At 37.7% G+C, this 14,050-nt stretch overlaps 1 protein-coding gene across 1 annotated transcript in view; it reads right to left on the bottom strand.

Moving 5' to 3' along the window:
* LOC144666259 (uncharacterized) overlaps nt 1–13,833 on the bottom strand; it is a 30,735-nt gene extending 16,902 nt beyond the window's left edge. The window contains exons 1-2 of the mRNA XM_078527665.1: nt 13,425–13,833; nt 10,186–10,303 (exon numbers count right to left, since the gene is read on the bottom strand). Coding sequence (XP_078383791.1) covers nt 10,186–10,303; nt 13,425–13,769 — 463 coding nt within the window. The 5' untranslated portion in view covers nt 13,770–13,833. The remainder of the gene's footprint in view (nt 1–10,185; nt 10,304–13,424) is intronic.
* Between the last annotated feature and the right edge of the window lie 217 nt (nt 13,834–14,050).

Genomic DNA, 14,050 nt, shown 5'->3' on the forward strand with positions numbered 1-14,050 from the left:
TGGCGAGGCTTAAAGTTCTTAGGAAAGCTGTTGTTAGCAGTAATAAGACGAGTAAACATAAATTTTGACTGTTAAAATTAGCCAAAATTAAAAAACACAATATATATTTACTGAAAAAAATCAGTTTGTTCCCCTCCAAAGCTTGTTCCCTAAAATATAATGTGCATACAATACAGGAGTCCGTATAACGTCTACGTAATAGTTTACTATACTAATAAATACACTTCTTTGAAACATATCCATGCTGAACTTGCTAAAACTTAACTTACCAAAGCGTATTAAACGCTCTTCAAGTAAAGTAAGTTTCCATATTTTTGAAAATCGTGCGGGTACAAACATCCTACGGCGTAATCGTACTTCCTGATGATCGTTACATTCTGCATTTGTTGACAGAATTCCTTTATAGTCCCTTACAATCAAATAACATTTCTGAAGCCGCTCAGTTCTTTGCCATTGCCGTTTCGGCTGCACACTGTCCATCCGCCATTTTGGATGTGGTCGCAAGAGAACTGGGTCGAGAGTCGCCTGACTAAAAACGTGTGGACTCAACCTACGCGTTTTACATTATGAAGTTTTCCTGTTCAGAGGTTTTTTTTCAACAAAAGTCCTTTGCCTAATTTTAAAGACAGAAATGATCGTGACACTCTTTCATTTTGGTCACATTTTATTAGACCTGGGTCGAACTTGACTGTTAAGCATATGACACGGGCCCCAAAATCAACTAGGTGGCCAACAGTGGCTCAATATTTTTTTGTTTTTGTTTTTAGATTTATGTTGAATCGTATTCCTGGAACTTCCGCCTGTCATATCGTTAAAAATTAAAATTTCTACTGTTTTTTTTTTCGAGTTTAAAACTGACTTTATACACGTAATGATCATAATGGTGTGCCTCACCAAGCTAAGACAGCTAAATAAATAAACGATCGGCCAGAAGAACTAGTAAAAAAAAGCTAAACGTCTGATTTTAGGGACAGTTTTAACTCTGGAAATTCGCAAAAAGCAGTACTGATTTGAATTTTTATTATATTGAAATGACAATCATGCTCATATAATGATGAAAAACAAGTAACAGCATGTATATTGTATATGGTGTAGATAAGAACCATCAATCGACATCAAAATGTTGTCACAACTCTACAATGATGCACAAGACCGAAAACCAGTCCTAGTTGCAGTTGGCAAGAATGGCCACATTCGTATATATGCATGTCAATGGTGCGCTCACCATTTCCTTCAGCTTAGCAGGCAAAGTGACCTGGCTGGTGAATTACAACAGAAAAACGACAACTCAGGTTAGATTTAGGAAACTACTGCAACCTTTTCTTCCAGACGAGTGCTTACCTTAAACGGAATTAACCTTCAACCATTGTCATGCTCCGTACCCAACGGCTACTGCGAAGTTTCTCTGCTAGAACTGTTGATGAGCACGTTACAGTTCTTAAAAAACACTCTATATTACTTAACGTTTTTTTCCCTCACATCCCGCTATTACGGACCTCGCTAATATGGACACTAAACGACGACGTCCCAAGCGTGTTGCTATAACGAGAGTTGACTCACGGTATTAATTATTTTAGCACAACACGAGAATAATAGCTCTTCAGGCCGGTCACGGTTTTGACCGCCATCTGGAAGGATATGCAACGCCGTCACAAATTACAGTGTCTTATGGGAATCTGATGGACTATCCGAAGGAGCCTAGCTTCTAGGCAAAATATTTAATCAAACAAATTTGAATGACGTAGCTGGGATATAAAGCGTTCAGTTACGTTTTTAATTTTCCATTTATTTCTGCGTTTAAATCCTCCCGGCTTGTTGCGTGGGTTCAGCGGGTAGAACTTAGGGCCTGTTTACATGGAAGGCGGGTGCCCCGGCTAACCGAGTTACCCGGCCAACCGAGCTACCCTGGGCGAGCCAACTTTCCATACGTTCTTTAAAACACGCATCGAAGCGTTTACATGCAACACGGGAAACCCGCCTTGCCGGGGCACTCGGTCTACTTGACCGGGGCACCCTTCTAGGCGAGATAACTTTTTGCCATGTTAACGGTTATGCCCGGGCTATCCCAGCTTGCCGGCATAAAATTTATAAATTCTGGACCCAAACAGTGCTATTTGACCAAAATTAGATCAAATTAGTTTTATCTGTAGGCTGGAAAATTTTCCTTTAAGCAACAGCTAATTAATTCGAAATTAATTGTAGGAATGATTATCCTTACTCACGAAACAACAAATTTAATTTCAATTTGGCGGCCAAAGACTGTTGAATTTCGATTGAATTCCCCCATAATTGGACGAAGTAAAGTTCTAAGAGCTTGCACATCAAAATAAAATAGGTTTAAAGACGGCTAGCCTTGATTATTTAGTAAAAAATCACATTTTTCTTCAATCATTTGGAGCTACATGGTTTTCCCACGCTGTGACACGCTTTAGTGACGCTGTCTCAACTCGGGCAGAAGGGATGTGAATTCTGCATGTTAAGGCGGGCTATGTTTCATCCCTTCTAGCCGGGTAACTCGGTTAGCCGGGGCACCCTCCCTCAATGTAAACAGGCCCTTATAGGCAAACGCCATCGAATAGGCTCTTACCGAAAGTGCTAGCACTTTTTTTGGCATTATTTGGCTTCGCGAGCATTTTTTTTCTACATTTTATCCCAAAAAGCACTGCTAGCATTATTTTGGAATTTCGACTGATTATTTGTATAATTTTGTGCTAAAAAGCACAATCTGACTTTTTTTATGGCGTCCAAAGCCTCCCAGAACCCAGATACATTTTGCCCTCATTTTAGTCACAGGAGCCGAGGAGGCCTGAGGAATAGATTTGATAGGTCAGCGTTTTCCTTCTAAAATCCCAGTCCATGACACTCGATACAAGATGGCGTCATCCACGTTTTCATCGAGGAACAATGACAGCCAGCCAAGGCAAAAAATGAAAAATGTTACTGAAAATCTAAAAAATGTAATATTCTATGTTTAAAAAAATTGGAAAAGAGAGAGCATTTTTATGTAAACCACGAGCACTTTTCTAAAAAAAAATTAGCATTATTTTAGCACTTTTTTGGCAATAAACGAGCACTGCTTTAAGCATTTAATGTTTTTTTTACGAGCACTATCGGTAAGAGCCTACCATCGAATCTTGACAATGTGCGAGCCCTCGAGTCGTGCAAGCCATTGCCGTTTGCTTAAAAAGCCCATCGGTTACTCTAATATAAGTGACATTACATTATGCGGATATGGTTAGCGTTTATATTAGGATTTGAGGACAGAAGGCGCTACTATTGTTAGTTCATCGTTATATTATAATCAACATTCGAATCAAAATGAGACACTTTCAGTGGAAGGGGAAAGGTGAAAAACATGAAAAATAAAAAAAATAGGGGGAGCTCGTGGAACGACTCGATTTTTCCTTCCTTCTTTCCCACTGTCCCCGAGCGCTTTTGTTTTTCACTCCTCAGGCTCGCGCTAACTTTTCACCTTTCCCCATTTCCCAGCCCTTACAAAAAATTAAAGAAGAGGCCTCTGTGGAGGACAGAGTAAAGTTCATGCATGTTTAAGGCAGACACTGCCGTTTACCTACACTCCTCTTGATCAAGCAATCAGCCACGGGTTTTTTTAGCCATTTTTCAATTACTTCCAAATTAAAGTTTGTCTAAATAATATTTTTCTCACATAAAAAATGGCAACAGAGTAATTCTGCAAGTTATCAAAACCTGAGAAAAAACACAGATGTTTTTTTTAATGCCTGATTATGACGAAAAACTTTAAAAAATTTGCCATTTTTTTTTCAACTGTGATGTAGTTCCTTTATACCCTATTGAAGTGTAATCTGCCGAAAAGAGAATATTTTAATGGCCCTCACTCGACACCAGAGATAAAACACGTGTTGATACTTGTTTCATTTCATTATAAGAATGATTTTAATAAGCCATTTGGTTTGTGTCGCATTATCAATTGTTCCTCCCAGGCTAGGTCTCGGGGGCTAGGTCTAATAAAATGCGACTAAAATGAAAAAGTCTTAATATTATGTCAACAAGTTTATAACAGAGCGTCAAAAGAGGCTAATTTGAAAACAAAAATAATTTTCTCAGTACATTTTAAAGGTATCTTAATGAGTTCTATGGAAGTTTCGTTTAAAAAATGTTGGGTCCACACGTTTTCAGCCAGGCAACTCTCGCCCCAGTTCTCTTGCGACCATATCCAAAATGGCGGATGAACAGCGTGCAACCAAAATAGCAAAACTATGGCATAATGGCGAGGAACTGAGCGGCTTCAGAAACGTTTCTTGATTGTAAGGGACCATTAAGGTCTTCTGTTATCAAATGCAGAATGAAGCGATCATTGCGAAATACGATTTGGCCGTAGGATGTTTGTACTCGCACGATTTTCGAAGATATGGAAATTTACCTTTACTATAAGAACGTTTAATACCTGGTAAGTTAAGTTTTAGCAAGTTCAGCATGGATATGTTTCAAAGAAGTGTATTTATTAGTATAGTAAACTATTACGTAGACGTTATACGGACTCCTGTATTGTATGCACATTATATTTTAGGGAACAAGCTTTGGAGGGGAACAAACTGATTTTTTTCAGTAAATATATATTGTGTTTTTTAATTTTGGCTAATTTTAACAGTCAAAATTTATGTTTACTCGTCTTATTACTGCTAATAATAGCTTTCCTAAGAACTTTAAGCCTCGCCAAGGCAAATTAAAGTGTTTAACAATAAATAAAATAAGTATGAATGTTAAACTTTTGGTTTTGACAATATGCAAATTAGGTCAGGGTGTGCTTCAAAATGGGTCATTAAAGAACTAAAACATTACACGGCCCAAATTTTTCTCAACTGAATTTTGTTCTACATGCATTGGGATAACTCCTGATATAAGTGTCCTTTTTTTCTAGTTAGGCAGTTAAAAAATATGAACATCTAAATTTTGGCAATTTTGGGTAGTGGTTTTCTCATCAAAAGTTGGCCAAATTTCGTGTTATGCCTCACACTGTCAGAACCCTCTATGCCAAATCAACATATATGAAATGAAAGAGCATTTATAGTAGAATCACAGCCTACAAGGAGATAGTCAAAAGGTTTTGTGTGTTTGATTTTATACAAGTGCAAACTTACTCCTTCAAAAACAGGATTTTTCGGGATTTGAAGGCTAAATATGGGACCACCCCTGGAACTTTGAAAGTAAAAGTCAGAAAACAAAACCCAAATGGCTTTTAGAATATCTCATCAAGGCCAACTTCTGCAGTAAGTTTCAGGAAAATCGGTTGACCCCGACTTCCAAGGTCTGGAACACTTTCTCTGACAGTGGCACTTAAAACGCTGAAAACTCTGAAACAAAACGACCACGCTGCACGAGTGTCCATCAAGTCTCGATCAATTTTTGTGTTAGTGATGAAGTTACTCAGCGGAACAGCTATGACTGAGGATCGGCACAAATGGAATATTTAAAAGAAGTGACAGCAAGTTGTGTCAGTCAGGGTAGTGGTAGGTATGGGATAAAAACTTGATAGCTTTAGTTAAAGCTACAAAAAATTTCTACTATTCTCTACAAGACAAATGATAATAACTAGCAGAACATGATTTTGGGTAGTCCAGTCCTTGAACTATCCCTTCTGCGAAAGAAAGTCCAGGATAACTTGCATGTGCATGCTTTTAAAAACAAACCAATGAAAAACAACAGAGACGTGTGGCGTTTCTTACATGTAACATGTGCGTTAGGGTAAAAATAGTTCTCTAAAATGAAAAAATTCAACTATGCGACTAAAGCGCGCGATCTGCAAGAAAAAATATTGTAACCTTTGTCTTAAGCCGTAATTAAAACAATAGTTACTAAATCCACAAATACTAAATTTCTGAATTTATCATCTGTGCGCGTGCGTGTCCAAAGGTGCTGTGGAATATGGCTGGGTTTCCCCCTTTTTTGTAAGGGGGGAGGGGGGCGGGGGGGTGGAAGGACGGATTTTAGTGCAAGTTTCTCTAGCCTGTTCCAGGCGTTCGCATATGGTGTGGCATGCTGGGCATCTAGCTCATGTATCACAATCCCTATATAGGGCACCGAAGGGAAAGTTCAGGGAGTGTACTACCTTAAGGACAATAAAAAACAACACAGATATAATGTGCTTGAGACCAGATTTTCTGCACACTGGGAATTTCACTGCTGGGACTGGGATTTAGACAAAAAATAGGCTGGGAAATGGGATTTCGGAAAAATTTGGGCTGGGAAATGGGATTTGGTACCCCCCCTTCAGGACCCTCTTTAAGGTCCTAGAAGCTAATTCATTTTTTTTATACCAGCTGAACCCACTTAGCAGGGAAAAACCGTTCAGTTTGTAATACCGTATTTACCCGATTGAGCGCCGTGGCGCTCTTCAAATTTGTAGTGTTTCGGTTGCAGCGCTTATCTGGGACGGTAAATGGTTAAGCCTGGTTTTCACTAGCGAGGCAAGCACAAGCGCAAGCACAAGCGCGATCACGCAAAAAAGGACAAAGTTTAATCTTTGTGCTTGTGCTTGCGCATCCAAATGCAATGCGTTTGTGCTTTTGCTTGCGTCTAAACCGCTTTCACGGAGAAATAAGGGTTGTTATGCTTGCGCTTGTGCTTGCGTCGCTAGTGAAAACCACGCTTTAATGATAACAAGAGAGAGAGAGTGAGAGAGAGAAGAATGAAATATAGCCATTTCGAAATGAAAAACATCGTATTTCGGAGATTAAATTTCCAAAGCTGGTTTAGATTGAGTTGTACCACACATTTTCATGTTTTTTTTGTCTGTTTTTTTTTTTTTAAGTTTGACTCTTCGAAGAATTAAGTGTGATAATGCTTTGCCAATCGCCGCATTTTTGTCAATGAATGCGGCGCTTAATCGAGGGCGGTGCTCTTTAATATTTTTGCTCTCAGATGCGGGCGCTTAATCAAGAGCGGTGTTTAATCCGGGGCGACGCTTAATCGCGTAAAATACGGTACCGTATATCCAACTCTTTCCCGTACTCTTGGATCCTGGCCCTTATTTGAGATTTCTAAGTTAATTGAGGATCGGGTCAGGTAAAATGTTTTGTAATAAAAGGTTTACAAGGTTATTTCCGCATATACGATTTGTACACTGCAAGGGTCTATTGTTTTAGAGTCGATAAATAGTATAAAAGAAAAATGTGCATTAAGAGTGACAGAACACAGATCTATTGGAAATTACACAATTAAGTTGAATTAAAGTCGTAAGGCTAATGAAAGCAAAAGACTTCGATTACTTCTTAATTAAAAACTTTCAAAAGAAATCAAGATGAGACAATACCAAGTAATCATTTGAAGCAATTTATTACAAATAAGGATGCAGTAATAACTATTTGTGATTAGTTTACAGGAGAGTGCTATCTCAATTGACTTAAATCTTTCGATTTCAAAAGGAACTATTTAAAGAGATAAATTCAACTTAGCAATGCTTCCGTTTTGATCATAAAGACTATCATATCCTGACTGAAATACAGTGAGCTTAATTTTACAGGATAAATTGGTTTACAATACGAACTGTATGGTATTAAGTTGGTTTGTTCGTTAATCAAAACTACTGACGTGTTTCATTTGTTTTGCTGAATTTCTAAGCGAAACTCAATCGACAAAATATTGCCCAAAAAGTTATCTAGTAAGTAAGCAAAAGCAAATGCCGGAGTGACTAAACTAAGAAGAATTAAACGAAAAGTCCCGTAACGTGTTCGTAACATGATACGATACAAAATGAGTTGTTTATGGCACTTTCAGTTGGTCACACAGTAACGAAGATGACAAGCAGGTGTTTTCACAAGCTCGTACACATAGAACGATCCGCAGTTCCTGACCTTGATTCCTACCACCCAGTTGCAACAGTTCCCATTCCAGTTAAAACACACATTCCGTGAAACCACTCCGTCTTGGAGAGTAGGGTGGGCTCCATTTAGCCAGCCGGATGCATCAGTGTTGCACATGCTTTTTGGAACACAAGTGGTAGGCATTTTTGAGCCTGCAGTGCCGTTGAAGCGGTACCAGCCAGGAGTTAGCGTGTCACGATCACATTTATACGAAGCTCCTGCTCCTCTTGGAAATGAGACACTGCGGTCCGCTTCTACATCAACCGTGTACAAGCTGCACTCTGCGCCTATGAAGTAAAAAGTTATGTCACTAATTAAATACATTTCTGGGAATAATGACCGACAAATGTAAAAAAATGTAATTGTTTTTTTTAGTGGTCCTGAACTTAGCTTCGAGATAGATAGTACAGGCATGTCACTGAACAGAGGAAACAAAATTTTAAATCAACATTCCAAACTGGTAGGAGGCAGATCAGTTGGCTATATACAAAGCGTGACCGAGGATTTGAACTCGGGACTACTAAGAACAAGTCGAGCCAGTGAACCGGAGACCTCCGGATTACAACAAAAAAAATATTGTTCGTCAGCAAGACAATATGGCCTAGTCAGTGGTTTTCTTTACTCCCAAATTAATGTTGATGCTGATTTTCTGTGAATAATGAAGCACGATTTTAATGGTTTTGAGAATTTATAACGGATTTTATTCCAGTATTTTCAAAGACACCTGTTTGTTCAATTAAGAACTGTTCAGTTGTGTTATAATGACTTCAACTCTGAAATGATCCTTTTTATAACATAAAAATACAGAGCAAAGCAATTACAAATAGGTGTTAAGAAAGTCGCTAATCACTAGTAATTTACACCTTATATTATATATAACTCTAACGCCAAACTCAATATTAAAGAAATCCCAATTTAAATTTAAAAATAAATAATGGAAAACTAAAAACAACCGCACGAAAGCACTCCTCAATAGCTCGCACTTGAATGGTCACACGCCGAGATTTCTTCCGCAGACTTCACAGTTAGAGTGCATTTAGAGTGCAGCATAATAACAGTACCACATGAAAGTACTGCTCAAAAAAGATTTCGTTTGATTGACCAAAATATTCCAAATATTCCTACCGGGCACTAACCCAGATGAGGAAACCAAACACTGAGTTTTTCTTTCTAAAAACATCGTCAAAGCTTAAAATTGGCTCGTTTGGATGCATTTCCTTTTTTGAGTTAATGTTCAGCAAAATCATACAATCCAAGTTTGATGGCTAATAACTTATCACGTTGCTGCAACTGAATCACGATATTACGTGTGTTGTAGGTCTTGAAAAGCCCTTTTCAGGGAGCGCAATAAATGTATGTATATATGTACGTATGGATAATTACTTGGTACTCTACTCAAAACTTGAGTACATGGATCTTAATACAGTTCAGTTTCGTAGGCCAACGGGTGGCCCACTCATCAGTTAACTGATGAGTGGGCCAACTAATGTTGGCCTACGAAACAGAACTGTATTAAGATCCATGTACTTAAGTTTTGAGTAGAGTACCAAGTAATTATACACGGTTCCTTCAATGTAGAGCACTATTCTGAATCAAACGGTGATCATCACTTGTACTATGTACGTATGTATGTATGTATGTATTGTAGGATGCAAGAAAAGACAATGCAAGTCTGTACTGGAAGGTCTAGAAGGTAATTGGATATGCTGACACCCACCCCAGAAAACAAAGCAAAACAAGACAAAGCAAAGACAACAGAACGTTAGATTGACTTTGATATCTGATTGGCCGCAAACGTACTGCGTTTTCCTTAAGGAAAAGGAAAAGAACTCTGGGAGGTCTTGAAGAAAGAAAACCCCATGCCTTAACATGCTTGAATATTACGTTTGAATATTATGCCATGCTCCAATAATATTATCATCATACCAGTTTTTCATGTAAAATAAATCTTTGTCTTACCCTCGACCAGGGTAAAACTATAGAAATATGTAAAAAACAAGAAAAGTACTTTAACGATAAGGTTCTAATTTTTACTGTTCAAAGGTCGATACTTCACCGGTATTCTGATGGTTTACTAAAGGTTTTGGAGCTTTACTAAAAAAGTGTCTATGTGTTTGAAAACAGGTAAATACGGACCTGTCGGCGCCATTTGTCAAAGCACTCGGTTCGGTTTCGAAACGTTTAAAATGAAGAAATACTCGCTTATTTGAGGGAATGGAAATATATTACACTAAGCAACAGTCAATTACCTCTCCTTACTCAAACTTGCTCTTTAATATAAACGAAACTCCCCAAAATTAGAAAGAAAAACTACCTGAGACGTTTGACCGCAGTGAAGTCTTACCCAGTTTAACTTCACATCTGTCCCCAGTCCACGGCGGCTTACACGAGCATGAAAATGTTTGTTTTTGGTCGTCAAACAAACAAGAACCATCATTGAGACAACCGGTCATGAGACATCCCTGAAAATAAATGAAAACAAAGTTAGGAGAATATAATGAAAACTTGAGGCGCAAAACGTATTTTGCCTGTCGATTCAGTTTTCCGTGAAAAAAAGTTTTCTTCGGCCTCGTTCCCAGTCTTTCCCGCGCTGTCGTGAATTGGTTCCAGGCCTCCTCCGCTTTTTTAAATACTTGCACAGCGCGAATTTGCCTGGGGACGAGGCTGAATGTTTTGATTCTGTGAAGATTAAGTCTGATACATTTTTAAATGTATAGCGAAGCGTGCGAGCTCTTAAAATAGAATTCAAATGAATGTAGCCCTCACGAGGCTGAGAAAACATTAGCGTGTTCTGAGAGAAATAGAAGAAATCTAGGCGATGTTTTCGTTTAAGGAATGTGTTTTAGGAACAACGGCTGTTTAGAAAGTGTTTTAGGAAAATCTTCCGCCATTTCGGTTTGTTTGTCTTTGTCTTGTCTGAGTCGTGACTTTTTTGGTATTGATCAAGGAAAATATTCACCATGTGGGAGCATCGTTATATTTCAACTAACAAAGGGAATCCTCGCCTTATTGCACCAAGATCATTCAAAATGTTTAGCTAAACTTCGAATTTTTAAATATAGTACTTCATTCTAATGATACTTTTTCCAAGTTCCATCTAGTAGGGAAGATATCTGTTAACAAACATTGGCTGCGGTCACATCTAGACTGCTAACTATAGTTAGGACGGCGTTAACTATAGTTAGCTATTTCGGTAATGTGACCGCTTCTCTTTTCGCCCTAACTATAGTTAGAAAATTTACGCCTCGCTGATCCAAAACAATACAAACTAACTATAGTTATACTCAAGCAAGGTTCATGGGTTAGTCTTAAGTTTACAAATGAAAAGCCAATCAGAATGCGACAATTCTTTTCGCACGTGCGAGATGAACATAAATATGCAAAACAAAGCGTCAAGGGAAGGAAAACAAGAAAAACAACATGCCAAGAAATTACATATCATCAATGTTAGCAAAAATAAAGCTTGAATTCTTCGGTTTCTAGCATCCTTACTTCATTTTATTTTCTTCAACGCCGAAATGCCGTGCAAAAATAGAAAAAATAGAGGAACAACTGGACACAAATAAACAACAAGGGCTGTCATGAACTAATTTAAATACCAAATTATTCACAACCTAATCAGAATTAACTATAGTTAACTGCATTGGTGTGACCGCAAAGACGACAGAAAGCACTAACTATAGTTAAACTTTAGTTACGTCATAGATGTGACCGCAGCCATTGTCTTTGTTATTTAAATGTCCAACAAGTTGAACAAAAGAACTCTTTGTTTCGCCAGCCAATAGTTTTCTGGTTGGCACATCAATAACAATAGGTGACGTCAACGACATCTTTGCTGTAGCCTTTCCGTGTTAGCATATACCTGATTGAAGACAAGTTGGCCCATGAAAAGCATAAACCATAAACGATGCGATCCAAATGTTTACTGGGAAATCAGAAAAAAGTAATCGTCCTCAGTGACAGAATGAACATAATAATAAGACAGGTTGCGTAAATCATGCTCATAAAGATCTCAAAGAAAGAAAATATCTTGATTATAATAAATGGAATATTTCCAAGCTTACCAATGCTGTCTACCCAGAATCTCATTCGGTCTTATCGTCCATGGTTTATGCATTTCATAGGGTCAACGTTTCTGCAATTTGGTATATTTTAGGATATTGCTTTGGAACCAATTTGTTTTAATTTATGCCATTTTCTCACATAGCATATACATATGTTACGTATTCGTAATTTGTACTAAACAGAAGGTCAAACAAAAGAAACCAGGAGAAATATGAAAATTAGACATAAAGTGAACGAGGTATGGGACAAAATGGCATCGACCATTTTCCAAAGTGAAATCAGCGTCGACGAGCAGATAAAATATATCATATCTGTTTGCTTTAAAATGCGGTTCTTTTTAATTTGGTACGCGAGTGAACAAACATAGAGAGTTCAAATGTTGAATTTGTTTACTCAAAAGAAACGACTTAAATTTATGTTTCTTCAAACTTGCAGTTATTATTATTATTATTTACGTAAGCGCTTTGAAATTTAATTAAAAATTTTCAATACAAAGGAGAAACTGACGAATTAGCCCCCTAACACTCTAAGTAAGCTTCACAAAGTTTCCTCGTTGATAAAAGTTTGCCAAAACCCACAAACGTCTGTCAGATGTAAAGTATACATGAAAATGGCAACTAACTCTGTCAAGTGTGAGGAACTTATTGAACAATCCTCGCGTTCTTCCCTAGAAATGAGTTAAAACCAAATCTAGGTAGCAAACCTGAGACCGAATGGTTAACAAAGGCCCTGCCCCAAGAAAAGAGAAGTAAAAAACTTTGAGCTGAGCGAGAAATTGAACTCCGTGAATGAAATCCTCTTACTCTTAATTACTCTGTGTTCTTAGTTACCTTGAGTTAATTAAAAACACAAAAAAATAAAGGAACAGGTGGGAACGAATAAAAACAATTTATGCCAAAATGAAGTCTGATCAAAATCAACACGCTTGCTAAACAGAGGTGGAAAAAAACATCGTATTTCTTTGCCTTTGTATGTATGAAGTTTTGTAATTCCGTAAAATGAGTTTCAAAACTGCTAATAATATAAATAAAAACACGAATGTGCGAATAAACGAAACAAACGTTCAAGATCACGAACAAGACCACGAATATTCATCCTATGGCTTGTATTTAAGGCAGGACAGTGAACTATTATTTTCCCGGGACTATTCGTACAAAAAGCTAATTGTATGCAAAACAAACACGTATAAAAGTCCATCGGGAAATATCCAAGTAAACCTGTTTCGAAGGTAATTAAAAACATCTGAGAAAACACCACAGTTAGATGCAGAGCGAGAAAACAACGGGAATTATAATTTGTAGAAGCGACAGACAGGGAGACAAAAAGACGTCTTTGGTAGTCGTTTTGAGGAGTCCCGAAGCATCATCTCCAGCCCAAATACGTTTACAGGACTAACTAAGCAACAAAAATGCCAAAATAAGGCTTACTAATCCCAGATTTAAGGAGGAACACCTCCCAAATTCACGAAATCGAGTGTTTGTGTCGAAAATGATAAAAGCTACCACATATTTTTTTTACCTCTAGGCGCATGGAGAACGTTACGCCTTCCTGTTCATGAAGCTTGGTTTTTTCGTTGGTGAGTGAGATATCACCTTTGTTGAGTTCACAAGTTCCTTTGATGTCCTGCTCGTTAGAAAGTTGGAAGTTTGTAGAAGTACACCACGCGTTTCTCATACACTGCTGATTGCATGATAACAGACTTGGAGAAACAAAGCGTTTTACGACGTGGCCTATAAGTTGTTTGTTTTCCCGCTTTATAAAGTGCGATGAACGAAAAGATGTTGAACCTTCTTCGACTGTGAAAACAGAGGTGTAAATCGCACCTAGAAAGAAAATCACTAACAAAACTCCTTTAAACTCCATTACTTGCAGAAGCCAGTTTGACGGCAGAGAATTTTTTTAAAAATACTTTTTCCCTTTTAGGTGAGATCTTCTGAGCCTGCGTTGATCATATTCAGCAATAAAAAATATTGGTTTATTTTGATCAGATTATTATTAGGTGGTGGGTGGTCCTTGGATTTTATCGAAAAAATGTCTTATGTCTTATATATATAAGCTTGCTATGAAGTACAACCTTATCTTACAACTAATTACGTAGAAAAAATAAATGGCGAGGAAATCTTATTAAAACCACTTGGCTTATG

Source organism: Oculina patagonica, chromosome 9 (genome assembly GCF_052425735.1).
Source record: "Oculina patagonica isolate OP01 chromosome 9, crgOcupat, whole genome shotgun sequence".
Classification (NCBI taxonomy): Eukaryota; Metazoa; Cnidaria; class Anthozoa; order Scleractinia; family Oculinidae; genus Oculina; species Oculina patagonica.